Raw genomic sequence first — 27,832 nt, 5'->3', positions numbered from 1 at the left:
CACATACATCAGAGATGTGGTTTCTGGAATCAGTTTGTTATTAGCTTGTGAGCTTGTATAGCTGTTTTAGTTTTCTACCTTGAAAATTGAGGACTAAATGATTAATTCTTTCTATAATTTCATGCTTCTACACAAACAAGCAAACAAATAATTTAGCTTTAATTGAGCTCTTTTACTTAGGTGGCCATGAGTTTGGCAGGTTGTGTGTGTATGTGGGGGTGGAGTCTAATTGACCCTGTGTAGAAGAATTTCTTTTTTTTTTTTTAACTTTTATTTAATGAATATAAATTTCCAGTGTACAGCTTATGGATTACAATGGCTTCCCCCTCCCATAGAAGAATTTCTTACTGCTAGTATTTCTACTCTTCTCTCCCTTAGAATGAATATATTTTTCACGTTCTTTAAATTACATTAGGTGATTTTTCCAAATTGTTTTTGGATTGCATTAAATCTAAGCAATCTTTGTGCTTACTCCTATCTGCCAAGTGTATTTTCTTGGTTTCTGCAAAGGAAGCAATGATAGTTCTCCACTAATTTTTAATGAGCAGAAAAATCTCCACATGGATATTCTAAAACTATAGGTAATTAACACAGTTAATTATATGTTCAAATTATGACTGCACACTGCGAAAATTGCCCCTCATCCCACTCTTCCACACACTTGATCTTAGCCAGAAAGCCAAGAAGCAATTCATCTCAGCTTTCCAAAGAGGAGAAAGGGGTGTTTGCCGAGTGCAGACTTGAATTACATGTGCCTGAAATAGATACCAGGTGTAGTTAGATGCTGTTACCCTTTTCTTCTCTCAGAGCGTTATACCAAGAGGTAAGAAACAATGAACGCGTCCCAGTTTCTGTATGTGAGTATTGTAGTCCTATGTGTTGAGTGACAACCCTGGCTTGTTTTCCTTCTCCCCTACAAACGTACCAACGTTGAGCTGACTTGCTGCTTTAGGAACCTGCAGCCCACTCATCATTATTTATTCCATTTTAGAAAGAAAGAGGTAGATACAACCCATAGGAAGTTTGTAGACTTCAGAACTGGACAGGTTTGGGATTGCATCGTAGCTTCACCCACAGAATTTGGGCAGGTAGTTTAGCCTTCTGGTTCTTACTTTGTGAGATGAATAGCGACAGCCGTGCGGGTGCTGTAAGGAGCATCAGTGTTGGGAAGTGCTCCTCGGTGTGTGGGGCTCCCTGAGTGGGATCTGAAACATACTCGACTCTCACGGATGATCAGCATGACACATAGGCGGGTCTTTAAAAGGTTCATGGAAAATTATGAAAAAACCTGTATCGATTTCAAAATTTGTTGCACCCAAATCAACTTACCTTTAAAAAAAAATTTTATTTATTTATTTATATGAAAGGCAGAGTTACAGAGAGGCAGAGGCAGAGAGAGATCTTCTATTCACTTTCCAAATGGCCACAATGGCAGGAGCTGGGCTGATCCGAAGCCAGGAGCCAGGAGTTTCTTTCAGGATGCCTATGTGGGTGCAGGGGGTCGAGGACTTGGGCCATAGCAGAGAGCTGGGTCAGAAATGGAGCAGCCAGAACTCAAACCAGTGCTCATATGGGATGCTGGCTCCGCAGGCCGGGGCTTTAACACTTTGCACCACAGCACTGGCCCTGCAATTGTCTCGGGGCTGGTGCTGTGGCGTATTGGGTAAAAGCTGCTGCCTGCAGTGCGGACATCCCATATGGGTGCTGGTTTGAGTCCCAGCTGCTCCACTTCTGATCCAGCTCTCTGCTATGGGCCTGGGAAAGCAGTAGAAGATGACCCAAGTGCTTGAGCCCCTGCACCCATGTGGGCGTCATCCTGAAAGAAACTCCTGGCTCCTGGCTTTGGATCAGCCCAGCTCCCGCCATTGCGACCATTTGGGGAGTGAACAAGTAGATGGAAGATCTCTCTCTCTCTGCCTATGCCTCTGCCTCTCTGTAACTCTGCCTTTCAAATAAGATAGATAAATTTTTTTAAAAAGAAAGTCAAAGTCTTACATATTTGCTGTATTTTTTAAAATTTCAATAATTTTTTTCTCTACAAGTCTGCAGGTTGAATGGTAGAATTGTTAAGCATGAGGTAGTTATTCCACAGTAGGGCGGAGAGTTAGTATAAATATAACATATGAAAGTGTATGCTTTAAAAGCTTATTCATTCCAACATGCTACTATATTTAGATGTTGCCACAATCAGATGTTACATAAGGACATAAATGTTAATGTTATTCTGTTACGATGCCTTAGTATACATGGATGGCTAAATCCCACATACCAAGTAGAGGTGCTGTAATATTTGTACCCTCAGTTTCATTCAAGGGATTTGCCCTCCCTGCACATTATATTGTTTGGTTCATCCTCTGGGTTTATTTCAGGATTACTGGCCATGTGTGTGGCATTCTGTTTATTCATGGACTATGTGATGATCAGGCAAGGGTTCTAGACAGATGATTTCTAAGTTTAGACCTAGATCTGATTAATTAAGGCTTTGTGACCATTTGTCTTTCTGTTGTCCTGGCCATCTTTGGTAATTCACGTGCTTTTATGCAGGCTTACAAAATGTGTTCTCTGTACTTTTGCTGAATTTTCTAGCACATTTTTAAATTGTCTCAGTCACAGAGAACTAGTAAAATAGGGGCCCTTGCTATGCATATCTGTGAGCAGATAGGCACGTAGCTTATTTTGGGTTAACATTACTTAGGACAGTTTTAAGTTGAGGAAGTAAAGATGTCTTTATATTTGAAGAATTTCTGTGTTTGAGGAAGTCGTAGTCACAGCTTGATCTCTGAGCCTTCCCTCTGTTCACTTTTTCAGCCAGTGGCAGCACAGTTCACGCAGTTCCATAAGCTGTGGTTCCGGGAGGTGTCTGTATCATTCCTTTCACTCCATTGTCCCTGCGTCCACGCCCTCTCGCTGTTGCTCCAGCTCACCGCAGCTTCTCTGCTGCCACTGTCCAGATCAGGGCCAGATGCTGCTCACAGCTCTTCCCTGACTGATCTCCCTGCTTCCCCCGCTGCTTCTCTTCACAGTTGGTTGTTTATCTTAAATGAAATCTGACTGTGTTCCTCTCCTTAAAACCGTTAAGAACTCCTGTCAGGTCCAAGTCCAAGGTTCTTAACATTGTAGTTATAACTAATCTTTACTCATCCTGTAAGACAAAAACAGAACCTCCTTTAGGAGTTCCTGACTACCCCACGACAGGAGATTGTTTGTTGTTCTGTACAGTAAATACTCTAGTACCAGGATTTTACCTTTTGAGAAAGCAGTGAAGAAAACCAGCTAGTTCATGCATGAAATTTCCTCCTACCCAGGAAGAATGTGGTGGCAAGTGAAGTCTCAGTATGGTAACAGATTTAAAACTCCATTGCGGCAAAGCTTATTAAACCCAAAGAAAGAATATACACCTTGAGAGGAGGATAGTGTGTAGTAGCAACATACAGAAAAGCTAGGAATCAAAAGAATAAAAGTGGTGGGGCCGTTTTTGGCAGCCTTCGTGGCGGTTTACCTGATCCTGTTGTCCAGTGCTGATCTGTCCTCGCTGTGTTGGTGAGTGCCTCAGACTGTTGATTCTGATGTCATTCTAATCCGTCTGCTCTCTCAGCTCACACACGGTGAGCAAGTCAGCATTTAGTAGATGGAATAGTTTGCCTTTTGGGAAGAAATGCTGCTGTCACTTCCTATTTAAGTGAATTGGGGCAACATACCAGTTTTTTGGTTAGCATGAGTCACGTGTGGTGCTCGTGCTGCTACGGTCACTATTCTGGGTCAGCAGAGCAGAAGACCAATCCTTGAGCACTCTGAACGCACCGGGATCGCAGGACATTGCGACACTTCTTGGCAGCCACAGCTGCTCTGTGACACCTACTGTGGTGTGATGTGTAACTCAAAGCCTTCTTTGTTTAAAATCAGCTATGGGAATGTTTTTCTTAGGCTTCTAAAAATATTAATATTTAAGTGACTTAGGTAAATCTATGAGATAGTAGCCTTCTACCATAGTGCTGTTTTCCTGAATGTTTGGATCTGTGGTTTTGCTAAGTGTATTGCTATAAATTTCCTAGGCCTTTATCCTCCCTAACTGGTCCTACCCTCAAGGTTCATGAAACATACTTTGAATTTTGAGTTTATTCACAATTAAATAATGCATTCAAGGTTCAAAATGATATTTCACTCTTTTGTCCTGGATGTTTGCAAAATGGAGCCATTTATTGAACATCTGTGTGGCAAGATGGCAGGCAGTGTACTGGATTACATTTAATATTTTCAATATTACTCCTGTGAGGTATTTTTTATTCATTTAGTTTTATTTACTTGAGAAAGAAAGAGAAAGCGAGCAAGTGCTGCCATCATTTGGTTCAGTCCTCAAAAGCCCACAATGGCCAGGGTCGGACCGGGCGTGGGTGAGGCTGGGAGCTGAGGAACAGTATCCTGATCTGTGTGAGTGGCAGGAACCCAGTTACTGCAGCCATCACTGCTGCTGCTTAGTCTTCAGTAGCAGGGAGTTCAGTCAGGAGCTGCTGGTGGGTATTGAACCCAAGAAACCGAGATGGATGAGGGTGTCTTCATCACTGGGCTAAACCTCCACCCCTGAAGTATTTTTATAGATGAGGAATTTGAGACTCAAAGAAGATTGATTAAATGACTTTTCTGTGGTCGCAGCTAGGAAAATAGAGGAGCTGGGTTTGATCCCAAAGCCGTTAATTTCCAAAGTCCCTTTTATTAGTGCACAGAGCTTAGCTAGCACATTTAGTTATGTTTAAATAAACATATGTGTGTATTTTAATGTATGTTTTTAATAACTTTTATACTTTTTTTAAACCTGTAGAAATTAAATAGCTGTTCTACAATTTTTTTGGATGTTTTTCTTGTTTGGGGATTTTTATAAAAAGAGTATTATGGATTTCCATAATATTCTTACATGTATTATATGGATAGTTGATTTCTCTGAGATACATTTTTAATAGATTTATTTATTTAATTTGAGAGTCAGAATTAGAGAGGAGAGACAGAGAGAGAGGTCTTCCATCTGCTGGTTCACTCCACAGATTGCCACAATGGCTGAAATTGCGCTGAAATGAAGCTAGGAACCAGGAGCGTCTTCTGGGTCTCCCACGGAGGTGCAGGGGCCCAAAGACTTGGGGCATCTTCCACTGCTTTCCCTGGCCATAGCAGAGAGCTGGATTGGAAGTGGAGCAGCCGGAACTTGAGCCAGCACCTATATGGGATGCTGGCACTGCAGATGGCGTTCTTACGTGCAGTGCCAGAGTGCTGGCTCCTGAGATACATTCTTGCCTAGTTATAACAGCCCTTCCTCTTTCCCAAATTAATTTCTATCAAAATGTTGATTCTTGCCAAAGGTTTCTTTATTCGTTATTTACTATTAAATGCGTGACTTTTCCTTGAAAGGAAAATGGCTTTGTTTGTAGGGCAGCACCATTTCCCAACAAAATCTCTCACCCTTCCGCAATGTGCATTCTGCCTGTTCAGCAGCAGCAGGAGCTCTGCATTGTTTTCTGTGGTAAGTGTGAGCTAAGGGGACAGACATTCCTCCTGCTTAGTGGGCGCACTAAAGCTGTGCTCTGTGCTTGTTGTATTATTAATGGCACCATGTTTTTATGTTGCAGATGGCCAAGAGCTAGCAAGGAAAATTCAAGACCATGATGGCTCAGTTTCCCACAGCAATGAATGGTAAGCAGCTTTGTACTTGTGACAAGATAAGCTAAAGGGTTTTTTGTTTTGTTTTGTGGTGGTGGGGAGGGGAGAAGTGCAAAATGTTCACGTGAGTAATTTTCCTTAAGCTTATAAATGCAAAACTTAAAGTACTCTTGTTGAATATATTGACAGTGTATTTCAGAGCACTGCATATGTTGTCTGTTAGGATATTATGCAGTGAGTCGCACAACTCAGTTTGTTCATGATCTGCAGTTTCGTATGGAATATGTGCTTGCCATTGAGTAGTTAAGAATAACCCAAAGATATGTTGCGTTATGACTGGAGGACAAAAAGCAGAGTGTTATAAGGTGAATATTAAATATGTTTTTGGTAGTGAAGTGTGATTGCAAACTGATGAAGCCAGTAAAGATTCATTGAGTAACATACATGTGATTGTTTTCCTTTTTAAAGAGTCCTGCATGTTTACATACCTACTTGTTCAATATGAAATATTTCTTAAAAAATTATTTGAGGGGCAGAGAGAGTGAGCTCCTATCTGTTAGTTTATTCCCTTATTGCCCCAATAGTCAGGGTTAGGGGTTCCCTGAAACACGGGTCCAGGAATTTATTCTAGCTCTCCCACACGGGTGGCAGCAGCCCAACTCCTTGAGCCCTCACTGCTGCCTCCCAGGATCTGCATTAGCAGGGAGCTGCAGTCAGAAGCCAGAGCCAGTATCACACCTAGGCACTGAAATGTGGCAAGCGAACATCCCAGCCGATCTTTTAATGGCCAGTGCAGATACTTGCCCTAATAGGAAACATTTTTAAAGAAAATGTTTAGATATTTTTAATAATGAAAAATATGTAAAACTTTGTTCTGAATCTAGTTTTAATTCCTTTCCCAAATACTAATTAACTCCCCTTAATGGGTATTAAGTTACTGTGTATGTCATTTAGAATGAATTGAGAAAATGTATTTTTAAATCACCACAAAGAAATTGAGATGCTGAGTTCTGAAATTTTTTTTTAAAGATTTATTTATTTATTTGAAAGGCAGAGTTACAGAGAGAGAGACAGAGACAGAGATCTTTTCATCTGCTGCGGTGGCTGGAGCTGAGCCAATCCGAAGCCAGGAGCTTCTGGGTCTCCCACGAGGGTCCAGGGGCCCGAGCACTTGGGCCATCTTCTGCTGCTTTCCCAGCTGCATTAGTAAAGAGCTAGATTGGAAATAGAGCAGTTGGGCCTTGAACCAGCCCCTATCTGGGATGCCAGTGTTGCAGATGGTGGCTTTACCTGCTATGCCATAACACCAGCCCCACAGGCGCTTAATTTTTTATTAAACTTCATTAGCTGTTTGTAAAAGATTCAGGGAAATAAAATCAATAATTTTTTTTATTTATTCGTAAGTCAGAGAGTTATACAAAGAGAAGAGAGGCAGAGAGAGAGAGAGGTCTTCCATCCACTGGTTCACTCCCCAGTTGGCCACAACGGCTGGAGCTGTGCCTATCTGAAGCCAGTAGTAAGGAGCTTCTTCCAGGTCTCCCATGTGGGTGCAGGGGCCCAAGGACTTAGGCCATCCTGTACTGCTTTCCCAGGCCATGGAAGAGAGCTGAATTGGAAGAGGAGAAGCCGGGACTGGAACCAGTGCCCATATGGGATGCCAGCAATGCAGGTGGTGGCTTTACCCACTACGCCACAGTGCCAGCCCCAATAAACAATCAATTAAAAAAAATTCTAAACAAAACAATAGCAATCCAAACCCAGGAATGTGGTTTTTAAAAAATCACAACCAGTTTGAGTTTATCACACAAATGCAATGATGAATCACAAAGAAATCTTATTTCAACACATTTTTATAAAACCATTTGATCATCTAATATGATGTAGAGAAAGCATTCAATAAAATTCAGTAAAATTTACCCGCTGTGCCACAGCGCCGGCCCCAACAATGTTGTTTTGAGATTGGTGTCTGATGTTTCATCATTTGTATCTTTTTCATTTAACTTGTTTTTGTCATAGGCCAAGTCAGTGAATTAATTATAATTGCATGTTGTATATTTCTCAAGATTTAAGCTTTAGGATTTAAGAAAGTTTTAGAAAAATGAATTCTTTGCATAAAATGTAGAATCGAATTCTAATGTGTGGAGGGCTGGCACTGTGGCTCAGCGGATTAAGCTGCTATCTGTGACACTGGCATCCCATATGAGCACTGATTTGATTTCTGGCTGCTCCACCTCTGATCCAGCTTCCTGCTAATGTGCCTGGGAAAGCAGCGGAAGATGGTCCAAGTGTTTGAGCCCTGCCACCCACGTGGGACACCTGGGTGGAGTTCTGGCTCCTGGCTTTGTCCTTGCCCAGCCCAGACCCAGCTGTTGAGCTCATTTGGAAAGTGAACCAGCAGATAGAGATCTCTCTCTGTCTCTCCCTCTCTCACTGTAACCCTGAATTTCAAATGAATAAATAAATAAATCTTAAAATTCTAATATGTGGAAGAGTCTGTGTTAATTAAGGATGTGCTTGAGGTAAGGCTTTTTGTTGTTTTGGTTTTTTACCTTTTCAGAACTGTTACTTAAGGATTAATGGGAGCATTGCTCCTGTTGTGGAAATGGTGTGGGATAAGAAAGCTTGATGCAACAGATGATTTTTTAAAATGAATCATTTTTTCCAGAATGAGTGATATATGTACATTTGAGCTTAGGATACTAATTATAGTGGTAATGTATGCAACCTAAGTTTGAGGATTTTCATATCCCATAAAATTTAAACACATAAAAACACAGTTTAGTTACAAACTTCACCCAGCATGTTAATCAGGCTTATAAACTAAATGAATGTAAAAGAAAGCAGTAGAATCCCAGTCTTCATTCTGTTTCTTCTATTCTAGAAACATTTGTGTATCTAGTTCATGTAGCTCATTGCATTTTATTAAGGGGTTTCAAAAAGTTTGCAGAAAATGGAATTAAAAAATAGCATGGAGGCCGGCGCCGTGGCTTAACAGGCTAATCCTCCGCCTTGCGGCGCCGGCACACCGGGTTCTAGTCCCGGTTGGGGCGCTGGACTCTATCCTGGTTGCCCCTCTTCCAGGCCAGCTCTCTGCTATGGCCCGGGAAGGCAGTGGAGGATGGCCCAAGTGCTTGGGCCCTGCACCCGCATGGGAGACCAAGGAGAAGCACTTGGCTCCTGGCTTCAGATCAGCGAGATGCGCTGGCCGCAGCGGCCATTGGAGGGTGAACCAATGGCAAAAGGAAGACCTTTCTCTCTGTCTCTCTCTCTCACTATCCACTCTGCCTGTCAAAAAAATAAATAAATAAATAAAAAAAATAGCATGGAAAGTGGGTATTTAGCCTAGTGATTAAGACAGTGCGTGGGTTCCGACTCCAGCTTCCCACCAGCATAGACTCTGGGAGCAGCAGTGCTGACCCAGGTAATTGGGTTCCTGCTGTTCACGTGAGAGACTTAGATTTCATCCTGGCTCCTGCGACCACAGCTGTTGCCGGCATCTGGGGGAGTGAGCTCACTGATCTGAGCACGTGTTATCTCTCTTTCTCTCTCAAATAAATTATTTTTTTTACAAAAACAAGTGCTGTCCACAAACTTTTTGAAGTCCCTTGTATATAAAAGAATAATCCTGGAATGAAACTAAGAGTTTAATAACAAAGTTAATGTAAATAATTGTCTGAAATGTTGGGCAGTTAACTTAGAAGTGGTTTATAGGAATAAAAGTAGTAATTTTTAAGTTTCTGAAGACTTGATGGTAACTGTAGACTGTGTGATATCCCTACTTAGTTAATAAAACAGCTGAGGATAACTTGCATATATCTAAGGAAGTCCAATTCAGTGCTTAACATCTTATTGAAAGCAGCATTCATGTGTAGCATAAAAGCAGTGTTTTTGAAACACTGCTTGAAAAGCAGTGTTTGCTACTCTAGGAAATCTTCAGTCACATATTAAGTTTTTGGTGTTCAGTGTGGTTGGGACTTGTCTGTAAATGTTGTTTGTCCAGATGCTCTGGCACCTTCCTCAGATTTAGCCATCTGTTTACTATATTATCCCAACACTAACCATGGACTTTGTTTTTAGATTTTATTTATTTAGTTTAAATTTTTTTTTAGTTTTTAACAGATTCAATATAGTTAACAGATATAACTCTTAAGCTTATAATAATATTCCTTCCTCCCTCCCTAGCCATAGATTTTTTTTTTAGGCTATTTTTGTTCTTGGAGGGCTGCGGTGCCTACTACAGTAGCCACAAGCTACTTGTGATTTCAATTTAAATGAATAAAAATCATGTGAAAAAGTCTGTCCCTCAGCCACACATCTGCATTACAAGTGCTCGAGGCCACACTTGGCTAGTGCCACCACGTTGGACAGTGCAGTTAGAACATCTACATCACTTCAGAAGCTTCTGTTGAACAACGTTTTCTCGGGCTCTTTGATGTTTCGCTTTCCGTTTCCTTAACAGAACTGAATGTGAGCAGTGCACAGTTTGCCCGCCGGGACTCTACTGCTGGTGTGTTTTGCAGCAGTGGACTCATCCTTGCAGTGCCTTGTTTAATCATGGAGCGTTTGCTTCTTTTAAAAACTTTAATGAGTATGTGAGCCTTTTGGGTGACAAGCAAGAGGCTACTTCAGATATGTAGGGCTGCTGGATGCTGTCACGGTGTGAGAATAGCTTGCTTCGGCCTCAAAATTGTGGGGTACTGAGGAGTGGTTAAGTGAAGAATTTCTGAAACCCATCATGGTGCCTATGTACAAAATGGAAGAGAGAAGAAAGGAGAGAACAGGAGCAGCCAGTGGCTCTAGGGAGAAAAAAATGCCGTTTTATTTTTAGAGCTTTATTGCCTTAGAATTTTCTCAATTTAGTAATGAATTGGGGGAAGTGGATAGAATTTAATGCCTTTCTCTTTTTTTTAAAAGATTTATTTATTTATTTATTTGAAAGGCAGAGTTACAAGGAGGCAGGGGACAGAGAGAGAGAGATCTTCCATCTAGTGGTTCAGTCTCCAAATGGCCACAACAGCTGGAGCTGGATGAGGCCAATGCCAGGAGACTGGAACTTCACTCTTGTCTCATGTGGGTGCAGGGACCCAAGTAATTGAGTGTCTTCAGCTGCCTTTCCAGGTGCATTAGTAGGGAGCTAGGCTGAAGGAAAGCAGCTGGGACTCGATCTGGCACCCATAAGGAATACCGTGTCTAAAGCGGCAGCTTAGCCAACTATGCCACAATGCCGGACACAGAATTTTAATGCATTACTAATGTGATTATCAGAAAATATAGTTAGGCCGGTGCCGTGGCTCAACAGGCTAATCCTCCGCCTTGCGGCGCCGGCACACCAGGTTCTAGTTCCGGTCAGGGCGCCGGATTCTGTCCCGGTTGCCCCTCTTCCAGGCCAGCCCTCTGCTGTGGCCAGGGAGTGCAGTGGAGGATGGCCCAAGTCCTTGGGCCCTGCACCTGCTTGGGAGACCAGGAGAAGCACCTGGCTCCTGCCTTCGGATCAGCGTGGTGCGCCGGCTGCAGCGCGCTGGCCGCGGCGGCCATTGGAGGGTGAACCAATGGCAAAGGAAGACCTTTCTCTCTGTCTCTCTCTCACTATCCACTCCGCCTGTCAAAAAAAAAAAAAAAAAAAAAAAAGAAAAAAAAAAGAAAAAGAAAATATAGTTAGCTTGTTAAGGAAATAATAGACATCAACCCCCAAGCTTACATTTTTCTGCTTTTCTCCAAGGCTCACAAATAAATACAGACTAAGATTTTTAACTTTAGGTTTAAAATACCAAACTTTTGGCTCTTGAAAAGGTTTCGTTAGTGATATATTCTAAATAAGAAAGCGAGAATTTAAAATTGGCTTGAATTACATATATTTTCAAGTCTTATGTCTATATTTTTGTTTCTCTAAAATTCTTGATGCATTAATATGTTATATTTCATCATGGTCATTTGTTTTAAAGTGTTCAAAATTGAAGGTTATTTGAACACTACTTAAATTGTTCTTTGCCATAATGTGTTAGAACATTTTTATTCTGTAAGTGATATTAATTGTGACAATATGTAATTATTAGTGTGTGTGTGATTTTTTTTTCTGGTGGAGTCTCTGGAATATTAGGAAATCTGTGAGCTCCTTTAAGGGGCTCATATTATTTAACGTGATTGAATGGATGACTATGAAGGTGAGAAGGGTGATGGCTGGAGTCAACAGGAATTAAACAGTAGATGCTTCAGCAGGTGGGCTGAGTTGGTCACTGTGGAGACAGGCAGCAGAGGCACGGTGAAGAGGTGGCGTGATGATGATGAAGCTGGCAGCACTCTGTTGTCTTGGGCTTGCAGTAGCCTGTCCCTGTCTGGAGGTCTACACCCATGTGTGTCAAGTGGCTTAAGCCTTCCTAACCAGCCCCTCAAGACTTTATTAGTCTTCGGATTTCTGGCTACAAGGCCTTCCTTTCAGGATTTGCTGATAACAGCGCTTTTACCAGAAAGGGAAGAGCCTAAGATTTGGATGCTCTGATGTCTCTGATTATTTAATTCCTTAAGACTGGGTTGAGTTAGGAAACGAGCTTGCTGAGTGCCCTGCATGTGGTTGGCAGTGTTAGGAGCTTTATCTTTTTGTTTTAGTTTCTCTTTAAATTGGGTTTACTGGGGGTGTAATTCATCCCCTTTCCAGTATAGAGTTTGGTGAGTTTGACAAATGTACAGTTATGTACATCTGGATATAGGACATTTTTATTGTCTAGAAAGTTCTTGAGTCCCTTTACCCCACCCTTAGCCACTCGAAACCACTGATCAGATTTTTGTTCCCATAGCTACTTTCCAAGAATATCATATAAATGGAGTGCACAATATTTACTCTGTTGTGTCTGGTTTCTGTCACTTAGCAAAATACCTCTAAGATTCATCCCTGATGTCACATGTCTTTTTCCTTTTTATTGCTGAGTAGTTTTCTGTTGTTTAAGTATGTATAGCAGGTGATTTATTCATTCATCTGTAGAACACATTTGGGGTAATTTCCAGATTTTTGTTTAAATATTTGTTTATTTGAAAGCCAAAGTGAGAAAAGAGGGGGAAGGAGGAGGGGAGAGAGAGATAACCTTCATCTGCAGGTTCATTCATTGCCAAATACCATCAACAGCAGGGGCTAGGTCAGGCGTAAGTCAGGAGCCAGGAACTCCATTCCAGTCTCCCACGTGGGTGTCAGGAACCCAAGCACTTGGGCTATTATCTCTTTCCTTTCTGGTGCATCAGCAGGTGTGCTGGGTTAGAAGCAGAGGAGCTGGGATTCCAGCTGGTTCTCTGATATGAGACACTGGCCTCCTAAGCTTAACACACTGCGCCACAACATCAGCACCTATTTCCAAGTTTTAATGTTTATGACGAAGTCTGCTGTAACCATCAGGACAGGTTTTTATGTGTAAATAGGCGTTCATTTATCTTGGGTAAATGCCCAGTTGTTTATACACAAGAGTCTATTGTTGGGGCCACTGATGTGACATAGTAGGCTAAGCCTCTGGCTGTGGCGCCTGCATCCCATAGAGAATCTGGTTTGTGTCTCAGCTGCTCCTCCTTGGATCCAGCTCTCTGCTATGGCCTGGGAAAGCAGTAGAAGATGGCTCAAGTGCTTAGACCCCTGCACCTGTGTGGGAGACTCAGAAGAAGCTCCTGGCTCCTGGCTTTGAATCAGCCCTTCTTTGACCTGTTGTGGCCATTTTAGTGGACCAGCAAATGGAAGACCTCTCTCTGTATCTCTCCCTCTCCCTGTAACTCTGCCTTTCAAATAAATAAATAAATAAATATAAAAAAAAAAAAGCTATTTGATAAAAAAAAGTTTATTGTTGAGTTGTGTGGCTGATGTATATTTAACTTCATAAGAAATTGCAAACTTGTTTTCCAAAGTGCTGATTCATTTTGCTTTCCCACCAGCAATATAGAAGAGTTTTCAGTTGTTAAGCATCCTTGTCAGCACTTTATATTGTCAGGTTTTTTTTTTTTTTTAATTTCACATTTGAATAGGCCTATAGTATTACCTTTTTGTGGTTTAATTTGCATTTTTTAATTGGTCAGTGATGTTGAGCTCTTGTCACATGCTTATTCATATATTTAAATATTTCCCCCATTTTGTGGGGAAGGGGATTTGTTTTTTTTTTTATTGAGTAGTTCTTTATTTATGCTGATTACATGTCCTTTATCAAATAAATTTTGAAGAAATATTCTCTCAGTCTGTAGTTTCTTTTTTTTTTTTTTTTTTTGGACAGGCAGAGTGGACAGTGAGACAGAGAGAGTCAGAGAGAAAGGTCTTCCTTTTCCGTTGGCTCACCCCTCAATGGCCACTGCGGTCAGCGCACTGTGGCCGGTGCACCGCGCTGATCCAAAGCCAGGAGCCAGGTGCTTCTCCTGGTGTCCCATGCGGGTGTAGGGCCCAAGCACTTGGGCCATCCTCCACTGCACTCCCGGGCCATAGCAGAGAGCTGGATTGGAAAAGGAGCAACCAGGACAGAACCAGCGCCCCAACCAGGACTAGAACCCTGGGTGCCGGCGACACAGGTGGAGGATTAGCCTAGTGAGCCATGGCGCCGGCCTGTTTTCATTTTCTTAACAGAAGTTTTAGATTTGATGAAGTCCAGTTTAGCAAAAATGTTTATTTTGTACCTTTGTGTTTTGAAAAGTCATTGTATAATCCAAAGTCACAGATACTTTCTTTTGTGTTTTCTTCAAGAAGTTTCATAGCTTAACTTTTACATTTAGTTCTGTGGTCCATGTAGAGTTAATTTTTGAGTACTCATATGGCAAAAGTCCAAGATTCTTTTCTTCATATGGGTGTTCAGCTCTTTCAGCACCATTTGTTGGAAAGACTGTTCTTTCCTCCTGAATAATCTTGACATTTTTGTTGAAGATCAATTGACAGTGTATTAGTAGGTCTGTTTCTTTCCAATTATCATCATGGCAGATAGTTTAAAACTCTTCATTAAGCTTGAGAAGATCCAATCCTGCCTTCAACGCTTGCCAGCTTTGTTACCGTGGGTAAAATATTTAATCTCTGTGTAACTTTGTTTCTTCCTTGAAAAATAGTGATAGTAATAGTGACTTCATAGGACTCTTGAGAGCTGTAGTTGAAGAAGTACATGTAAAGCTCTTTAAAGAATATGCTAATATTCATTAGAGTCAGCTGTTTTTATTTCATCAGTCTAATAGATGAAAAGTTATATGTTTTATTCAAAAAATTATTTGAAAGGCAGAGAGAGAGAGGGAAAGAGAGAGAGAAAGTTGTCTTTTATCTGTTGTTTCACTCACTAAACCACTCTAATAGCCTGGGGCCAAGCTGAAGCAAAGAACCAGTAACTCCATCCAAGTCTCATACAAGAGTCACAGGGGCCCAGGGACCTCGGCCATCTTGTGCTGCTTTGTCAGGCACCTTAGCAGGAATCTGGACCAGAAGTGGAGCAGCTGGGACTTGAACTGGCACTCCAACATGAGATGCTGGCACAGGCCATGGCTTAACTCACTGTGCCATAATGCTGGCCCAAATTTAGTGTTATTTTAATGTAGGTATATTACATCTCTACAACAATTTGTGGTGTTACATAATATTCCCAGTTTATAGAGAGAGCAACTCAAGCCCAAGAAATGTGAGAATCTTATCGGCATATGTTGAGATAGTAGAGCATGGAGACTGGAGTTGGGCTAAGCAGGTTCTAATCTCAGCTCTGCTGCTTACTACCTGATGACCTTGGGCAGGTCCCTTTACTACCATGACCTCTAGTTCTCTCACCTGTAAAATGAGCATGTAATGCACCTCAATTTGAAGGGTAGTTGTGGGGATCAATGAATTGCAGCATATGAAGCCCCTGACATACAGTCAGAGCTCAATAAAAGTGAGATGCTTCCATCTTTGTCATCTTTTGTTGTCATTTAAAAAATCAGTATCATAATTTTTCTAAAGCTCTACAGTAGTAGACCAGTGTTCTCTAGCTTTCCTACCTGCCTGCCTTTGTAGTCACAGGAATCCCTACAGGTTTATGTGTTTATTTTCTAAACTGATAAATCAAGTAGATTTTTACTACATATGACATACGTGGTATTTCTTTACTTGGAAAGTGTGTAGGTTTAGCTATTTTAGGCTGTTAGTTCTTCAGTACATCTGTTTCTTTATTTTTATCTCTAATCTTAAAACTTCTCTTTGAGAGGATGTTTGTAGATTTAGAAAAAAAAACTAGTCATTTAGGGCTCAGAAAAATTCATTAAGTCCATCTTCATGTTTAAAATGATAGATGGGCCTATTTTTTTCAATGATACACAATCCTGGAAAAGTGCCTTTGTAAAGCAGAGTTTGATATAATTCATGCAGCAAATCTGTATAGGTATGTATATTTTAATTGTTTATTTATTGGCAGAAATTGAATGAATGAAAAGGTAGTCAGAAGAATAGGCAGGCGTTGTGGTGCAGAGGTTAAGCTGCTGCTTAGAACCCACATCCCAGGCTGGAGTGCCTGGCTGAGTCCTGGCTACTCCATCTCTGATCCGCTTCCAGCTCATTTGCACCCTGGGAGACTGCACGTGATGGCTCAGGTACTTGAGTCCTTGCCGCCCATGTGGGAGACCCACATGGAATTCTAGGCTCTTGGCTTCATCCTGGCTCAGCCCCAGCTATTGTAGACACTTGGGGATTGCATCAGCAGATGAAAGGTCTCTGTTTCTCTGCCTTTCAAATAAATAAAAATAATTTTTAAAAGAAGTATAGATGGTTATTAGCCATGTTGAATGTGCAGAGCTGTACAAAGCTTCTTCACAGAGCTGGTATGGCCAGTGTGAAGGATGGATGACACAAAGGCTAGAAGGTTGACACAGCCTTCATCTTGCCTCTCTTCTCTCTCTCTTTTTTGTTTGAAAGAGTTACAGAGAGAGAAGGAGGGAGAAACAGAGAGGTCTTTCATCCACTGGTTCACTCCCCAAATGGCCACCATGTCTGGGGCTGAGCCAGACCAAAGGCAGGAGCCAGGAGTTGGGCCATATGCTGCTGCTTTCCCAGGTGCATTGACAGGGAGCTGGATCAGAAGTAGAACAGCCAGGACTCACACTGGTGCCCATATGGGATGCTGGCATTGTAGGTGGCAGCTTAACCCGCTAGGCCACCCACTACATTTAGCCCGCTCTCTTCTCTTTTTTTTCTGCTTCCTTTTGTATTCATTCAGATGTTTGTTCAATCATGTTTACATGTTTGCTTTGTGCTGGGTACTCTGCTGGGCCTGGGGATAGGAAGGTGACCTCACAGAACTTCTGTCCTCCCGGGTTGGACTAGAGGAAAACAACTACAGTGCCTCCCCGAGGGCTCTGTAGAAGTGGGAGGGGTTCTCCTGAGTATCTATAGGAGGAGACAATTAATATGATCCGGAGGTGTCAGGTACCTCCTGGAGGAAGTGCCGCCTGTCCTCACCATGTAAGGTAAACTTTGAAATGGAAGGAAAGAGAAGGCAGGTCACAGGATGAGCAGCAGGATATTATGTATATATGATTCTTTTGTGAAGATAGGGATATGTTACCAGCATTCCTTTTATCCTTGGTTTTTATTTTCTATTTTTTTCTCTTGTAAATATTAAAGAAATTTATGGTAGTTTGCAATTTATCTTACTTTTTTTCCTATAAAATTGTTACATAATCAGTGTTCAAAAAACTTGTCAAGGTAGTACCTTATTCCAAAGGAAAATCTTATTCCAATAGTTGTTTCCATAGCTTAAAGAAACCAATGTTTTTAATCTAATTGATGTAAATTATCAATTTAGATGTATCTCTTTCACATTTTGTTTAATTATCATTTTTAAATGACAAAGGTAATGGCAGTACCTCTGCTCACTAGACTAATCCTCTGCCTGTGGCGATGGCACCCTGGGTTCTAGTCCCGGTTGGGGTGCCGGATCCTGTCTCTGTTGCTTCTTTTCCAGTCCAGCTCTCTGCTGTGGCCTGGGAAGGCAGTGGAGGATGGCCCAAGTGCTTGGGCCCTGCACCCACATGGGGGACCAGGAGGAAGCACCTGGCTCCTGGCTTCGGATCGGCACAGCGCGCCTGCCATAGCAGCCATTTGGGGGGTGAACCAATGGAAAAGGATGACCTTTCTCTCTGTCTCTCTCTCTCATTGTCTATCTCTGCCTGTCAAAAAACAAAACAAAACAAAATGACAAAGATAACAGTAACCTAAATGTGCTTTAGCACCTGTATTGGCAAAAAAATACCTTCTGAAGTAACTGATTCCCCCTCCATACAGCCCTTTTTTTTTTTTTTAAAGATTTATTTTATTTATTTGAAAGTCAGAATTACACACAGAGAGAAGGAGAGGCAGAGAGAGAGGTCTTCCATCTGATGGTTCACTCCCCAATTGGCCACAGTGACTGGGGCTGCACTGATCCAAAGCCAGGAGCCAGGAGCTTCTTCAAGGTCTTCTCAACACAGGTGCAGGGGCCATCTACTACTGCTTTCCCAGGCCATAGCAGAGAGCTAGATCAGAAGTGGAACAGCCAGGGCTCAAGCTGGCGCCCGTATGGGATGCCTGCACTGCAGGTGGCAACTTTACCCGCTATGCCACAGTGCCAGCCTCACAGCCCTATCTTTTCTTTCTTTTTATTTTTTTATTTTTACAGGCAGAGTGGACAGTGAGAGAGAGAGAGACAGAGAGAAAGGTCTTCCTTTGCCGTTGGTTCACCCTCCAATGGCCGCCGCGGCCTGCGCGCTGCAGCCGGCGCACCACGCTGATCCGAAGGCAGGAGCCAGGTGCTTCTCCTGGTCTCCCATGCAGGTGCAGGGCCCAAGCACTTGGGCCATCCTCCACTGCACTCCCTGGCCATAGCAGAGAGCTGGCCTGGAAGAGGGGCAACTGGGACAGAATCCGGCGCTCCAACCGGGACTAGAACCCGTTGTGCTGGCGCTGCTAGGTGGAGGATTAGCCTTGTGAGCCACGGCGCCGGCCATTCTTTTTTTTTTTTTAAGATTTTTTTATTTATTTTAAAGAGTTACACAGAGAGGAGAGGCAGAGATAGAGAGAGAGGTCTTCCATCCAATTATTCATCCCCCAATTGGCTGCAACAGCCGGCGCACCACGCTGATCCGAAGCCAGGAGCCAGCAGCTTCCTCCGGGTCTCCCACGTGGGTGCAGGGGCCCAAGGACTTAAGCCATCTTCCACTGCTTTCCCAGGCCACAGCAGAGAGCTGGATCAGAAGTGGAGCAGCCAGGACTAAAACCGGCGCCCATATGGGATGCTGGTGCTTCAGGCCAGGGCGTTAACCCACTGAGCCACAGCACTGGCCCCATAGCCCTATCTTTTCTAAGCCACAAATATCCTGCTTCTAATTCTTTAAGGATTTAAAGTAATCCCTTAGTATTCTATGTAACAACTTATAAAAAATATTTTAAGTTGCCATAATGTATTTTTTATTAAACATTTGAACTTAAGATACTATGAATTTTTTTAAGATTTTCTAAAGATTTATGTGTTTATTTGAAAGGCAGAGTTAGAGAGAGGGAGAGACAGAAAGATTTTCCATCTGCTGGTCTACTCCCCAAATGGCCATAATGGCTAAGGATGGGCCAGGCAGAAGCCATGAGCCTGGAACTCCATCCAGGTCGCCCATGTGAGTGGAGGTGGGGGGACCCAAGGATTTGGGCTATCTTCTGCTGTCCCAGGCACAACAGGAGGGAGCTGGGCTGGAAGTGGAGCAGTTGGGACTTGAACCAGCATCCACAAGGGACACCGGCATTGCAGATGGTGCCTTAACCCAGTGCACCAGAGCGCTGGCCCCAACTGTCAAGTTTTTTTAAACATTTGATCCTTCAGTTTTAATATCTTTAGTTCCTTAACTGCCTCCATGGAATATTTTAGGCCCCTCATATTTTCAGAGCCTTCCGCTTCCTGATCATTTTTTTAAGGATTTCTTTGCTATTTCTATTGAAATATGAGCTCATAACTCAGTACTCACGTTGTTTCAAAACAGTGATTTAAATTCATGTTTTCTACCTTTCTCTTGCTGAATACCATTCAAATTATACAAGAGAACATTTTTATTTTTTAATTTGAGATAGCTCTAGAAGATAGGACCAGTGCCATCAGTGTACCAGGAACTTTGAAGGCTTTCTGGAAATTAGGAAGTAGATTAGATTGGCTTCAGCATAGGCATTGGAGGATGGAGTCTTGTGAGTGAACTGACCTTTTCAGGGAACTCCAGAGCAGAGGAGGCTGATCTTGCAGGTAAAGCATGGGACTGAGGGCGAATCAGTAGATTTCTGCAACTACCAGCGCAGTTGGAGCAGTTTCCACAAAACTCCGTCTCAGACTTTATGGATGCAAACAGTGCTTTAAGTAAAGAGGGAGATTTGTTGCAACAATCAGAATTGTAATGATCTACCAGATGGCAAATGAGGGCTAGCATATCAGTCTGGAATTACTGGACCACAGACACAAGGGGAGTTTATATTTACCTGCTAGCTGTTTCCAGTGGGCATCGTGTGGGTGGTCACTGGGAAGGTTGAAGATGATGTGAAAGATCAGAAGGAGCCCCACCATGTTGGTGTTGCAAACAACTGTGGGAGGATGGGTGCAAAAGGCCATGCACTTCCCTGGGTCCTTGTGTTCTGTTAAGCAAAAGCCTTAAGTCCCTGGGAAAGAGTCAGCAATAAGTGTTACCACTGCAGAGGGAAAGAAAACCCTGGGCTACCATACCAGTACCAAGCAGGAAAGGAGTAGTAGAGAAAGTAGTGTTTCTTCTGCTTGGAAGAGCAGCAGCAGAGTCCTTCCCAGGACCAAACACAGATAGAAGGAAGACTCTGCCACAGGGAAGAGGGGCAGGAACACAGAGAAATCCATATACCTGAGACCCAGGTTCACAGGGTCTGCCTAAGACTGAGTACGGATCAGACCAACAGAGAGCACATTGTGCCGTTGCTAGGCCCAGCCTCGGTGGGAGTAACAAGCAGTGGCAGTCTACACTGGAGGAGAGGCAGAGGCATGAGAGAAGGCGTCTCTGCTTCAGGCACGCAGGGAGTGAGAAAACTGAAGGAATATCATCAACCTGAGGCTCCCTCTGGTAGCACAAGGCAGTGACTGCCCACTTCTAGAGGAATTTAAAGTGTCAAGATATCCATACACTGAAGGTATCCAGAGCAATTAACTCTAATTGAAATGAAGAAACAGACTCAGCATTCTGAGCTAATGGCCTAACAGGAAAAGAGACATGCCCATGTCCAGGCGTTACTATTTATCTCAGTCTCTGCTCTTCCACGTGAAGCCTGATATTTAATGAGAAGTTTATGAGACGCACTAAAAAGCAGGGAAATATAAATCATTGTCAAGAGCCAGAACAGTTAACAAAACTAGACCCAGAAATGGCCTAGATGTTGGCACTATTAAGCAAGGATTTTAAATAACTACTATATCTCTGTTAAGCTATATGAATATGTAAATGAGATAAAAAGCTAAACAGCAAGTATGAACAGAAGAGGAATTCCAGCAGAGATGAAAACTGAGGAAAGTCAAGTAGAAATGCTGGAAGTAGAAAACGTGGTGTCAGTGATGAAGAATTCCTTTGGGCTCACTGGTAGCCCCAAAATAACCAAGGAAAGGATCAGTGATCTTGAATCCAGGTTAATAGAAATTACCCAAACAAAAACACAAAGAGAATGTGTTAGGGGAAGCAGAACAAGGGTCCTAGAATTGAAAGACAGAATCAACATAAGTGTAATTCATGCTCCAATAGAAGGAAGAGAATGGTGCAAAAGAAATATTTGAAAAAATTGTATCTTGGAATTTTCCAAATATACCACCATGTGTTTTGGTTAACAGTGGACCATGTGCATGGTGCCCATCGTTCCACTAAGACTGTGTTGCCTAGTGATGTAGTGGTGACCTTAGCTTGCACAGGTACATTCTGTGATGTTTGCACAGTGACGAAATCGCCTAATGATGCATTTCTCAGAATGTATCCCTGTCATTAAACAGCATGTGGCTATATTGAAAACATCACTGATACAGAAGGCCAGAGAACTCCAAGCAGGATAAACACAAAAGACAAGGAAAGAGGCCAAGATTTTACGGAGTTTGACATTTCCAGGCAGAAGACATGAATCCCTGGTCAGAGACAGAAGACGTTAGGACTAAATAGAGCAGCAGGTAGCATGAGTTCCATGTTCATATTGCTTCCGCTCACAACCCAGTGGGGCGGAGCACAGGTAGACCTAGGTGGATGCCAGCGCGTGCAGTGGCTTTGTGTCGTCGCTGAGGTGCTCCGAGCTCAGGGAACCCTGTGATCGCGGTGCTGGCATCCTTGAAAAGACAGGCTGGACGACAGCCGTCATTGCCTCCCCTCCGAAGGCAGAACATGAGGGCCTGCGGAGAATTGTCTCAGTAATTTCTATCGCTTGTTTCTTTCCTGTCTTGGCTTCTGACAGAGCATGCCACTCAGCTGACCGTTCTCATTAACCTGGGGAGAGGGTGGGACTTAGTCTGTTTTGCTTGTTTCATGCAGCGTTTGATGCAGGCCACTGAAGAGGGTTCTCAGCATGTGGTGTTCTCAGCTGTGGTCTCTGGAGTCATAACCACACAAATCCCATGAACTGTCAGTGACTGTCTTGGAAAGCTAATGACTTCCTCCTTAATTTTGTATCCACTTTTCTATCTGGCCTGTGGCATTAATTCAGGTGCAGCAGATTGCATTAATTATTGTACATATTCTACTTTGGGCTACAAAGAGAAAATCTAGGATAATTCTATAACAACCCTGGGCAGTAAGTTTGAGGCTGACCTGAATGCCTTCCAGGACTGAGGAGGTACTTTGGTAAACATTTCAAAGTCTCTGTGTCTGGCCAGTGCTGTGGCATAGCAGGTAAAGCTGCTACCTGCAGTGCCAGCATTCCATATGGGCACCAGTTTTGAGTCTCAGCTGCTCCATTTCTGACCCAGCTCCCTGATAATGTGTCTGGGAAAGCAGCATAAAATGGCACAAATGCTTGGGACCCTGCACCCCGTGGGAGACCTGGAAGAAGCTCCTTGGCTTCAGATCATCCTAGCTCAGCCATTGTGGCCATTTGAGGAATGAACCAACAGATGGAAGATTTCTCTCTCTCTAATTCTGCCTTTCAAATAAATAAATGATTTTTCTTAAAAAGAAAGTTTCTTTGTGTATATTAGTATATTTTTAGAGGGAGGCAAGTTATTGCCTGGCTTCTACCCTCAGTAGAGTCTCAAGGATGCACATGGTTTGCTTGGAGAGAAAATATTTACAGTTGTTGGGGCTCCAGATGGGATCTACATCAGAAGACACAGGTTGACAGTGCCCCTAATGTGACCTACTGGATGACTGGTAAGCCATAGGATTATCAGTTGTCTTTGAATAATTGCGTCTGTCCTTGTTTTTTAGGGATTGCCTGAGAGCAGTTAGTCTGACCTATTCTGTTTGTCCATATACCAGTTGCTGGGTGAATTGATCCATTACTGAGATTGGGCGAGGGGTAGATTTCTGGAGGTAATATGGGGAGGTCCTGCTGTTTCTGATAGACTGTTGTAAAGTTGAGTGGAGTGGAGACCCAGTGGTAGTCAAATCCATCTGATGGAGGTGGCAGACTGAGCAGCTAGGACAGCCACACCAGGGCACTTTCCTTGGATAGGATGTCTCCCCAGGAGCAATTCTGAAGAAGAAAAGACCATTGGTGTCTCTCCTAATCCCGTACCTCTAAGAGTGTGAGGTGTTTCTGCCTCAGGCACCTGCTTGTGGCTTTCTAGCTCATGAGACCACAGTGTCCTGTTTCAGTAGCTACAACTTCACCATTCTGTAGTGATCCAGAATGGCTAGATGCAATAGGGACCAGAAGTTTATTTTTACAAACCTCTGTATTCAACACTGAGAAACTTACCTAGGGGGTATACAAAAAAGGCCTACCTACAGTTGTTATTAGAGGAAAGAAAGATGCTTTGTGTCTAGGAATGGTAATGGCACAATCCTGAATTTTCACAGTAGATCTCTTCCCCTACCCTTTAGCCCTCTACTTATTAGCCAAGAAGCAACTGAAAGGAGATGATCTTTTACTTTCCCAAAAATTTTAAAATTAACTTGAAAGATTGACAGAGAGAGGGACACACATACACACACAGAAAATATTCCATCCACTGGTTCATTCCCTAAATGGCTGCAATGGTAAAGGCTGGGCCAGGCTGAAGCCAGGAGCCTGGAACTCCATCCAGGTCTCCCACATGAGTGGCAGGGGTCCAAGTACTTGGGTCATCTGCTGCTGCTTTCCGAGGCACATCAGCAGAGAACTGGATTGGAAGTGGAGCAGTTGAGACTTGAACCAGACTCCAATGCTATAGGTGGTTTAACCTGTTGTACCACAACACCAACTCTGAGATGATCTTTTATTTAAATATTTCTTTATTTTATTTAAAAGTTAAAGTTACAGAGATCATCCATCCATTCCCCAAGGTGGCCATGACAACCAGGGCTGGGACAGGCCAAAGCCGGGAGCCAGGAGTTTCATCCAAGTCTCCCACATGGAAAGTAGAGGCCCAGCACTTGGGCCATCTGCCATTGCTCTTCCCAGGGACATCAGCAGGGAATTGGATCAGAAATGGAGTGATCAGTGCACGAATCAGCACTCATATGGGATGCCAGTGTCACAGGCGGTGGCTTTACCTGCTGTGCCACAGTGGTGGCCCCTGAGATGGTCTCCTTCTAAGGACAGCCATGATCGGTGTCAGCCATCTTAAGGTGTATGAAGCAGGAGGAGGTGACAGAAGTGGAATCGTGATTAGGCGTTGTTGACCATCTTTTATGATAAAAGGTTTATTGATGTCAGACTGTTTGTGGTTCAGAAAGCTGAAAACAACAGATTAGTCTCCAGGGTCACAATAGTGTGGACACCATGGGCCGACTGGTGATCAACAAAACAGGAAGATGATGTAGTGGGGGAGACTGCATAGGTAGAGGCAGAAGGGGTAGGGGAAATCTCTGTCTTCTCAGTTTTTCTGTGAATTTAAAATTGCTCTAAAAAATGAAGTCTATTTTAAAAGCAATTAAGGACTGGCAGTAGTTTGAGCCACCACTGATAGCCTGAAGAGTTCTACTCTGCCAAGAGTCAAAGGGGGCAGTGCTCCTCATCCTCCTCCCCCTAGAAATCACAAGTCTCTCCTGCTGTGCTGTTCTCAGCATCAGAAATGTAGCCACACTTGATCAGCAGCTGCATTTCAGTCTAAATCAGAGAATGGGCCCTTACTATGGGAACCTACATGAATGACCCAGATAAGTCAATTAGTACTTGAAATTTGTTTTCAATTTGCAGTCCCGTAGAGGGTATCTTTAATCTGCCTGTAATTTTCCAAGTGGCAAACCAAACAGCTGGGCCATTGGCAGCAACCCCAGAATCTGAGTTCTGCCTACTGAACAGAGATGTCTCCTTTCAGTTTAGCATAATTAGCTCTGGAGGTGAACCGCCACTGAGCCCAGCGGGCACCATCAGCTTTCAGCTTCTTCTGTGAACCAAGGACGTCACAGATCCCGTAGCCTTACTTCAGGCAGTGGAGTGGGAATAAAGTTTCCCCTCAGAGCGGGTGCTGCCAAGATGCCAGGACTGGTGGTGTGGCACAGTGGGTTAAGCTGCCACCTGTGATGCTAGCATCCCACATCTAAGCACCAGTTTGAGTCCTTTCTGCTCTGCTTAAATCCAGCTCCCTGTTAGTGTGCCTAAGAAAGCGGTGGAAGATGACCCAGGTACTTGGCCCATGCACCCAGATGGAGTTCCTGGCTCCTGGCTTTGACCTGGCCAAGTTCAGCCCCAGCTGTTGCAACCATCTGGGGAGGGAACTGATGGATGGAAGACCTCGTTCTCTCTCTGTCTCTCCCTCTCTCTGTAGCTCTGCCTTTCAAGTAAATAAAATTAATGTTTAAAAAAGAAAAATGGGGCCGGCGCCGTGGCTCACTAGGCTAATCCTCTGCCTTGCGGCGCCGGCACACCGGGTTCTAGTCCCGGTCGTGGCACCGGATTCTGTCCCGATTGCCCCTCTTCCAGGCCAGCTCTCTGCTGTGGCCAGGGAGTGCAGTGGAGGATGGCCCAGGTGCTTGGGTCCTGCATCCCATGGGAGACCAGGATAAGCCCCTGGCTCCTGCCATCGGATCAGCGCGGTGCACTGGCCGCAGCGCGCCAACCGCGGCGGCCATTGGAGGGTGAACCAACGGCAAAAGGAGGACCTTTCTCTCTGTCTCTCTCACTGTCCTCTCTGCCTGTCAAAAAAATAAAAATAAAAAAATAATAAATAAATAAAAAAGAAAAATGACGTCAAAATGCTGTAAGGGCTAGGCTCACTGTGTTATTCAATATATCATTTCCATCTAGCACACCAGGCTTTTCAACTCCCTCTCACCTTCGTTAGGTATGGAATTCAAGTTGACCCATACCCCTCTTGGGACTCTCAGGCCAGAGAGTCAGGAGGCCTCCTTGAAGAAGGTATTCAGGACCCAAAAGGTAACTCCGGGTAAAGGCCACTTGCCTTAGCCAGAGACTCCCGTTAGTAGAATCAGCACCGCAGAGCTTCGTGCTGTCCCTAATACCCATGGCTCTCTCTTGTTGAGGTTTCTCACCTACCGCTGCTGGTGGAGGGATTTAGTGTAGCTGGTTGTGATATGTCAATGCTACTTTCTCTTTTTTTTTTTTTTTTTTTTTTTGACAGGCAGAGTGGACAGTGAGAGAGAGAGAGATAGAGAGAAAGGTCTTCCTTTTGCCGTTGGTTCACCCTCCAATGGCCGCCGCGGTAGGCGCGCTGCGGCCGGCGCACCGCGCCGGTCTGATGGCAGGAGCCAGGTGCTTCTCCTGGTCTCCCATGGGGTGCAGGGCCCAAGCACTTGGGCCATCCTCCACTGCACTCCCTGGCCACAGCAGAGAGCTGGCCTGGAAGAGGGGCAACCGGGACAGGATCGGTGCCCCGACCGGGACTAGAACCCGGTGTGCCGGCGCCGCAAGGCGGAGGATTAGCCTAGTGAGCCACGGCGCCGGCCTACTACTTTCTCTGTTTTGACAAGTGTACCATGTGCGTAGTGTTAACACAGAGATTGGGTGAAGGAACCCCCTTCTGTCTCTGTAACTCTTCTGTAAATATAATTGTTCCAAATTAAAAGCTTATTTTTGGATGACTCCCCAAAATTCCCAGGTAAGATCAGATCAAACCCTTTAGGATGGCATTTACTGCTAATTCCAGCCTATCTATTTCTTACCACTTTCTCACATTTGTGTGGTACCTTAGCTTTTTTTTTTTTTTTTAAAGATTTATTTATTTGACAAGCAGTTACAGACAGACAGAAAGGTCTTCCATCCAATGGTTCACCCCCCAAATGACCCCCTAAATGGCTGCAATGGCCAGAGCAATCCGAAGCCAGGAGCCAGGTGCTTCCTCCTGGTCTCCCATGCGGGTGCAGGGCCCAAGCACTTGGACCATCCTCCACTGCCTTCCTGGGCCACAGAAGAGAGCTGGACTGGAAGAGGAGCAGCCAGGACTAGAACCAGTGCCCATATGTGATGCCGGCGCCACAGGCAGAAGATTAACCTAGTGAACCAGGGCGCCGGCCCCTGGTACCTTAGCTGTTAATTCTACTCTGTTCACTTAGAGTGTCTTGTACATGCCTCAGCCTCTTGTGCTGTGCCTTCTTTGTGTGAAATGTTCTGACCACACCTTTTCATCTGGCAAAATTCAAGCCAAACTTCAGGGCTCTGTCTCACTCTTTCCTGATGTCTCATCCACAGCATTTATATATATATGTATATATATGTATGTATATATTTCTGCTTCAGATTCTTCAAAGGCTAACGTTGCAAATGCTAGGGTTGTCTTCTAGAGTGTAAATTCCTTGAAGATAAGAATAATGTTTTATTCTTTTCGCTGCCAGTGTTTAGCCTGGCCCATTTCCAGTAAATAGTATGCTGAGTTGTTAAATGAGTGAATAATGAAAAGCCTTGGGGCTACACTGTATATGGTTATGATAGAGACCCACTCTGTGTCACTCAAGTATGAAATATTATTAAATGGACACTTGTGATTAATGTTTACATTCTAGAATTTTTGGTAAGATTTGTTTATTTCAAAGGCAGGGTTACAGAGAGAAGGAGACAGATCTTCTTCCATCAGCTGGTTCACTCCCCCAGATTATTGCAATGGCCAAGACTGAGCCAGGCCAAACCCAGGAGCCA

The 27,832-nt window shown here is 43.6% G+C and overlaps 1 protein-coding gene across 6 annotated transcripts in view; it reads left to right on the top strand.

The window, feature by feature from the left end:
• The window catches only part of ITSN2 (intersectin 2), a 176,263-nt gene that overhangs the window by 29,150 nt on the left and 119,281 nt on the right, over positions 1 to 27,832 (top strand). For 5 of the 6 annotated variants that reach the window (XM_062209048.1, XM_062209050.1, XM_062209045.1 and 2 more), the window contains exon 2: positions 5,616 to 5,679. In XM_062209048.1, coding sequence (XP_062065032.1) covers positions 5,649 to 5,679 — 31 coding nt within the window. In that variant the 5' untranslated portion in view covers positions 5,616 to 5,648. Of the gene's footprint in view, positions 1 to 5,417; positions 5,510 to 5,615; positions 5,680 to 27,832 lie in introns of those variants that run through there. The other variant, XM_062209047.1, reaches the window with a different exon arrangement.

The sequence above is a fragment of the Lepus europaeus genome, chromosome 13, assembly GCF_033115175.1.
Source record: "Lepus europaeus isolate LE1 chromosome 13, mLepTim1.pri, whole genome shotgun sequence".
Lineage (NCBI taxonomy): Eukaryota > Metazoa > Chordata > Mammalia > Lagomorpha > Leporidae > Lepus > Lepus europaeus.
The sequence above is the reverse complement of the archived record's forward strand: the minus strand, read 5'-3'. Positions and strand labels throughout refer to the sequence as shown.